A 7,370-nucleotide genomic window follows, 5' to 3' on the forward strand; every position below is an offset into this window, starting at 1 on the left:
TGGCCTGTTGATCCTGGAACCTGATCCTGCCTAACCCTGGCGACTCCTGTGGACAGCAACCTTGGGACATCCAGAGGACCTGCCTGCCTTGACCCTCTTGAAGATTGGGACTCCCTTCAGCAAAGGCTCTGCTGCAACAACCACCCTGGTGCCAACCAGGAAGCTCCGGACCAGCCCACTCTGCACCCGCCGAGCCCAGGCCGTGCCCAACCGACCAAGCCCACGAGAACGTCCCCCCCGCGACTGGGACCCGAAGTCCAGTGCCTAAAGACCCTCCTCGACGAACCAGACGACGCCTGCAGACTCAGAACCAGGGGCCACCCCGAGGGTAAGCTTTTCCGACACCCAAAGACACCCCTGCACCCGGCACCCGCGGCTCCCTGTGCCCCCCTTTGGGGTACCAACCTGGGCTTCAAGACCCCAACTTACCTCTCGAAGTGCTGGTCGCCCCTGGAGAGTCTCCGTCCCCGAGCCTGCAGCCTTTTTTCCTTTTTGACCTTTCCCATTGAATAACATTGAGCGCCGACGGCTCAAAACCACCCTGTACCCAGCCGCCCGAGTGCCGCTGGCTGTGCCACCTTTGTCCTAGCCTACTTCCCCCTTGCCCTGAGCAAGTGACCAGGAGCCCGGCTCCCACAGCCGCGAGGCCTGCTTGCCAGCAGCCACCAACCGAAGGCCCCCTTTCCCTCATTGGATATCATTGGGCCTACCTACCTCTGCACCTGGCCGCCCCTGTGCTGCTGGGATTGAACTAACAGTACTTACCTGACCCTGGGGGACCCCTGAGTCTATGCCCAGAACCTTAATTTGACCCACCAGGCACTCACCTGGAAACCGGTAGCTCACTTACCTGCCATTGGATAACATTGACCAATTTTGACTCGAAAATGTTCTAAGTGTGAAGTTTTGAAAACTGAAAATATTCACATAAAATCAGCCAAAGTCCGAATTCCAAAGTACTCAACTGTGACCAGGGGAGAAGTCCGTACTGTACCTTTCAGCCCAGTACTGAACCATAAAAGTAATCCTTTCCGGGTTTACTATTAATCAGTATTTTCTCCATAGGAACCCATTGTCTGCTTTTCTATGAAATTTCTTTTAAGTGTCTACTTTTGAAAACTTGAAACATTCTTTAAAAATCACACGAAATTCTGAAGCGCAATAACCTACCTGGTTTAAGTCAAGACCCCAGTGCCGGCCCTAGGAGACCAGTGCTGGATTATAAAAATAACACAATCGTAATTTACCTGCAACCTTAATTTTCTCCCATTGAATAACATAGTCAGATTTCCATTGAAAAGTTTCTAAGTGTTAACTTTTAAAACAGCTTTATATTCATGAAAATTCACTACAGTAACTTAAACGTTTTTGCTAATCTGGTTTCAGCTTAGACCCCAGGACTGAATCTAGGATCTAGGCCTGGAACTACCAAAGTAATCTATAAAGTAATCAACTGTACTTATATGTGGAAAACCCACTGAGCTCAATGCTATAGTGTGTTTTAGGTTTCTGTTGCTTACTTCCAATACTGTATCCCTTGTGTGCACAACCTTTATTGCTCCTTTGCAAAGTAATTACATGAGAGTACTCATTACAAGAAAAGTATATTTTTATAACTGTTGGTTCTAAAAATAAAACAACTATAACTGGATATAAAACAATTGGCCTGGAGTTCAGTCCTTGAGTGTGTGAAACCTTTTGCTGACTGAGTGTGTACAACAAATGCTTGCTCGCAGCCGGACTTTGTTGCTGCTGGGTGTTCTCTGCTACAAGGAAGCTTGGGGAACTACAGACACCAGAATCCCCTTAACTACACTCACCTGGACTGAAGTGCAATCTCGCCCACCGCACTACTTTACGGCTCGAGGCCCCCGCTTAGCAGAACGCGTGCGGGCGGGCGCCGGGCGAAGCCCGGGCCAAGGGCGGGCCCGTTTGAGCCCGTACGAGAACGACCGAGGAGTTCCCCCCTAATATCTCCACTACAAGGTCGGTGCATGATTTATACCCTGCCATTTGTTGTAGATTATCTAATTACTAGCTATCATTTACACACTCAAAGATGTAGTTGTTCTAAACCTCATCGGAAATGACCACTCCTAAGGCTGGGAGAGGCAGGAAATCAACTAATGGTGGGTCAATAGTGGGTACCCTGGACCACTTTCTTGCGAGAGCATCTTCCGTTCTGGCCCACGAAATAGAGCTGACAGAAAGAAGATTGCCACTTGACCCTGCTTTCAACAAACGGGCATCAATGGGAAGTTTGGCCCAGGCATCTTCACCAAACCCCCTACAAAATATTGATCTTACAAGGCCAGAAGGCAATGACGTGCGAGAGGGCAACCAACAATTGCAAATTGCTGGAGGCTGGCCTTGCAACCTAGTATGTGAAGCCGCCATGCTAAAATCTAGAAATGCCCCTAACCTTCACACTTTGCATTCTGGACCTCCAACATTAAGTGTCAAAAGAAAAGCTAAAATTCAGAAATTTGATAAAGTAGGGGGAAGTACAATACCACCAACTCCGCATAGTCCTGCTACATGCCAGGCCATCACGGAAGAGCCCACATCGATATTGAGTCCTGGTGTTGTGTTCCCCGCTGAGTTGGGATTGGACTTTTGGACCAAACTTGAACACATTTTTTAAAAGACATGTCTCCCCATTTATGACAGACTTAACTTGATAGAAAACAGGCTTGCAAGTCTCTAATTATCGTTTGCTTCGGCTTAGGCACGGGGTGGGAACCAGGATAAAGGGATAACAGAAAAACAAAAGAGATTATCTAAGCAAACTAATGAATCTGAAATTCCCTCTACCCCTCTGCCTACGAGTAATGCAGCTGATATCAGTGCCCCTGTTCTAATCCTACTTCATCTCATCTAATGATATTGCAGTGACTAACCAGATTGTGTTGAGTGGAAGGGCAGAGATAGAAGATGGGCGCAGGGCTATAAATGAACAATGCCAAGCGAACAATAATATTTCTTTCAGATTCTGTCTTTCAGATACAAGCTTTTTTGGCATAAAGATTATCTCCAGTGTGGAGTTTCTCATGCTGAGATAGCGTTTTTCTCTGCAGCTTTTCTGGCATTCAGAGCACTCATAAGGTTTTTCATCAGTATGGAGAATCGCTTATGGTTAGTGAGGCTGTGCTTATAAAATAGGAATTTCTGGTATTCACAGCATTGGTAATGTTTTTTCCCTGTGTGCGTCTGCTCATGTAGAGTGAGATTGTGTTTTAAATTGATGCTTTTCTGGCATTCAGAGCACTAAAATATTTTGGTGTGTTTTCTTATGGCGCTTGAAATGATCTCTTCCTCTGAATCTTTTCTAATTTTCTTCCCCAGTGTGGATTCTCATATGTTTAGTGAGATTACATTTAAGGCTGAAAAACATTTGGCATTCGGAGCACTGTTAAGGTTTTTCCGCAGTGTGGGTTCTTATATGCTGAGTGAGTCTGCCTTTTACACTGAAACATATCTGGCATTCAGAGCACCTATAAGGTTTTTCCCCAGTGTGGGTTCTTATATGGTGAGTGAGACTGCCTTTTTCACTGAAACATTTGTGGCATTCAGAGCACCGATAAGGTTTTTCCCCAGTGTGGGTTCTTATGTGATTATCAAGACTGTTTTTGTGGCAGAAACATTTTTGGCATTCAGAGCACCTATAAGGTTTTTCCCCAGTGTGGGTTCTTATATGCTGAGTGAGATGGCTTTTATCAATGACACATTTGTCGCATTCAGAGCACTGATAAGGTTTTTCCCCAGTGTGGGTTCTTATATGCTGAGTGAGACTGAGTTTGTATATGAAACATTTCTGACATTCAGAGCACTGATAAGGTTTTTCCCCAGTGTGGGTTCTTATATGCTGAGTGAGACTGAGTTTGCCTCTGAAACATTTCTGACATTCCGAGCACTGATAAGGTTTTTCCCCAGTGTGGGTTCTTATATGCTGAGTGAGACTGAGTTTTTCTCTGAAACATTTCTGACATTCAGAGCACTGATAAGGTTTTTCCCCAGTGTGGGTTCTTATATGCTGAGTGAGACTGAGTTTGCCTCTGAAACATTTCTGACATTCCGAGCACTGATAAGGTTTTTCCCCAGTGTGGGTTCTTATATGCCGAGTGAGTATTCTTTTTTCACTGAAACATTTCTGACATTCAGAGCACTGATAAGGTTTTTCCCCAGTGTGGGTTATTGCATGTTGAGAAAGACTTCTTTTGTCAATGAAACATTTCTGGCATTCAGAGCACTGATAAGGTTTTTCCCCAGTGTGGATCTTTGTATGCCGTGTGAGAGTATGTTTTAAACTGAAACATTTCTGGCATTCAGAGCACTGATAAGGTTTTTCCCCAGTGTGGAATCTCACATGTGCAGTTAGAAGCGATTTAATTTTGAAATGTTTTGGGCATTCAGAGCATTGAAAAGGTTTCTCCCCAGTGTGGGTTCTTACATGAAGAGTGAGACTGTTTTTGTCAATGAAACATTTCTGGCATTCAGAGCACTGAAAAGGTTTCTCCCCAGTGTGGGTTCTTATATGAAGAGTGAGACTTCTTTTCTCAATGAAACATTTCTGGCAATCCGTGCACTGATAAGGTTTATCCCCAGTGTGGGTTCTTATATGCCGAGTGAGACTGTTTTGGTCACTGAGACATTTCTGGCATTCAGGGCACTGGTAAGGTTTTTCCCCAGAGTGGAATCTCATATGTTCAGTGAGATAAGATTTACGGCTGAAACTTTTTTGGCATTCAGCACACTGGTAAGGTTTTTCCAAAGAATGGGTTAATGCATGTTGATATAGACTCGCTTTGACACTAAACCTTTTCTGGCATTCAGAGCACTGATAAGGTTTTTCCCCAGTGTGGATTCTCATATGCTCAATGAGATAATATTTACTGATGAAACTTTCTTGGCACACTGAGCACTGAGAGAGGTTTTTCTCAGTGTGCATTCTCTCAAATTCAGTGAGATGAGATTGATGGCTGAATTTTTTTTGGTACAGGTAACTTATTTCCCCAACTTGGGTTATTTTGCTTTGATTGAGGCGGGTTTGAACACTGAATTTGTTCTCACAGCCTGTGTTTTTATAAGGTGTATTTCTAGAGTTACATTTAGTTTTCTCTTGCTTATATGCCACCGTAAGATTGAACTAGATTTTAGAGTCTGGCTTGTTTAGATAATGTTCAGTATTCATCTCTAAAAGAAATTGTGTGTAATCTGCTTAACATTTGAATTAAGCAAAATATGTCTCGAAGCAGCCCTGTAAAACCTGTTGAAATGTTTCTAGCAGATAAAAGTCTTTTGGTTATAGCCTCTCCGGCAGCAACTTATTTTGTGACTGAAGTTTTTCTCAAATCTATTTGTATAGGTTCTTAGCAATGCAGTGATAAGGTGTTAGTCTGATATTTAATGATTAAACTGAGAAGTACCTTTTTGCACTGACGTAATGGCAGTAACTGAGAACATTAGAACATGCACAATACTATTGTGGCTCACCAGTCGCAGAACATCAGTTAATTTTACCCTTTCTATGTTTGGTGTAAGGTGTAGTTCTGAAGACGAGGATTTATTTACATTAGCTATAGCGCAACGGTGCTCATTTAATCCATTTTTATATTTAACAGTTTTACATATCACTCCTGCACAACAGAATGTTGAGGCGATTTACATAGAATTACAGAACAGTACACATTAAAAAGGAAACAATCTGAGATGGTCATGAAAACAATAAAGTTGTGAATTTTTAAGGTTTTCGCCAGAGTGAGCAGAGTGGGTCGAGGTGTTATATCCAGAGGCAGATAGTCTCAAACTTGTGTAACTGGTTAAAAACGGTTGTTGAACAAAGGTGATTTTCCAATCTTTTGGTTGTTAACGTGTCAGCTTCGGAGTCTTCTTGGAGCGTCTTTTCTTTGATGGCATGCAGAAGAAACCTTTTGTTGTAACTTTCTTTTATGCAGTGTGTGCTTCCTCTCTAGAATTACAAGATGCTTTAGATGAACGTTATTCTGTCATGCTGAGGCAATTTGTCTTTCTGATAATATTTCAGATGAGGAAGTGGTCTTTCTACATTATTTCTGATGCTGTGTGCACAGATATGGCTTTGCTCTGGGTTAATGAAATGCAAAATTAGAGACTTCACTTACAGGTAGAGTACTTTCCTCGCCACACTTAGATTTTTGGAAATTATTTAAACGTAGAATGCTGGATGAACTTCAGTTTTTCAAAATAATCCTTCTTATGGCACTGACATTTAGTGGCTTAGTGCTAAATCTTGCTTTCTTCGTCCGTAATTTCAATCACCTACAGTATTAAAATTAAATAGTTAATACATGTACATTTCCAAAAATAATAATTCACAAGTCAAATCAATGCAGGATTTTTAAAATGTTGAGCTGTTTTTCAGACAGAGCAGAGTGTAGAATGGTAGCCTGAGAGTATTTGGATGTAGGAGTGAGGATTTGTAGAATTTTCAGCATTTTATTAAGCTCACAAAGGATACCCTATGGAGTTGTAACATAGAATCCCAAAGGCAGATATTAAAGTCATATGGACTGGCACCAAACTGATATTAAAATAATATACACTATTAATTAATTTGTAATGCAGATTTCTGGGACAGGAAGGACTCCGCCACGGACAACAGGCATTCTCCCCTGCCCTGAGTTACCGCCTACTTGTATCTGGTATCCTGACTTTTGAGTTTCGGCCTCTGCCTCAAACAAATCTATTATGTGCTGCGAGGACTATGCTAAGACCTATCCCTCGACTATGGTCCAGAGTATGAATCAAGGGCAATAAAATGAAGGCGTACTTTCATGTGTTCATTTTATTCCACCTGATTATCAGTTGTTAGGTTTTTCTGCGCCTGGAATTACTGGGTGCAGAAAATCAGGACACAATTATTTTCCAGACAGAAAAATTAGACTGAAAAGACGCATAAGACTCTGGGGGTGCAGCAGAAGCAGCCAAGACTTATTTTGTTTTCTTTACTAACTGGGGGAAAACCACAATTCTTCCCTCTGTTGGTGTTCACAGTCGCTGTCGGCCTATGATTCGGCATTGAGTGCAGAGCGTATCGAGTAGAGCCGAGGGGCCGAGCCGAGGAGGAGTTAACGAGCAAGAGGAGTGGAGCCTCGGACGACTGCCCGGGTTTGTTTTGTGACCAGTTCCCGCTCCCGAAGGTTTCTCCTGCTTCACCCACGTCCTGTTATACGGGCGCTTTAAGTTCGACGGATCTGTTTTGGGGCAGGAACGGCCACTGCCGGCACCGCAGTGCTAAGGCACTGCTGGTGCTGCTCGTGCGGCGGACGCTGCAGGGGTCAAAGGAGCCTTGGCCTGCGGTGCTGCTGGTGCGGCGGCTGTGACGAGGGACC

General features: G+C 43.5%; 1 protein-coding gene across 1 annotated transcript; it reads right to left on the reverse strand.

The window, feature by feature from the left end:
* Positions 1-3,412: 3,412 nt before the first annotated feature.
* On the reverse strand, positions 3,413-4,948 carry LOC147737237 (uncharacterized). The gene has a single exon (XM_086923308.1). It carries the CDS (start codon positions 4,946-4,948, stop codon positions 3,413-3,415), a length of 1,536 nt encoding a protein of 511 aa, XP_086779434.1.
* Between the last annotated feature and the right edge of the window lie 2,422 nt (positions 4,949-7,370).

This window comes from Lissotriton vulgaris, chromosome 1_1, assembly GCF_964263255.1.
Source record: "Lissotriton vulgaris chromosome 1_1, aLisVul1.2, whole genome shotgun sequence".
NCBI classification, from domain to species: Eukaryota; Metazoa; Chordata; class Amphibia; order Caudata; family Salamandridae; genus Lissotriton; species Lissotriton vulgaris.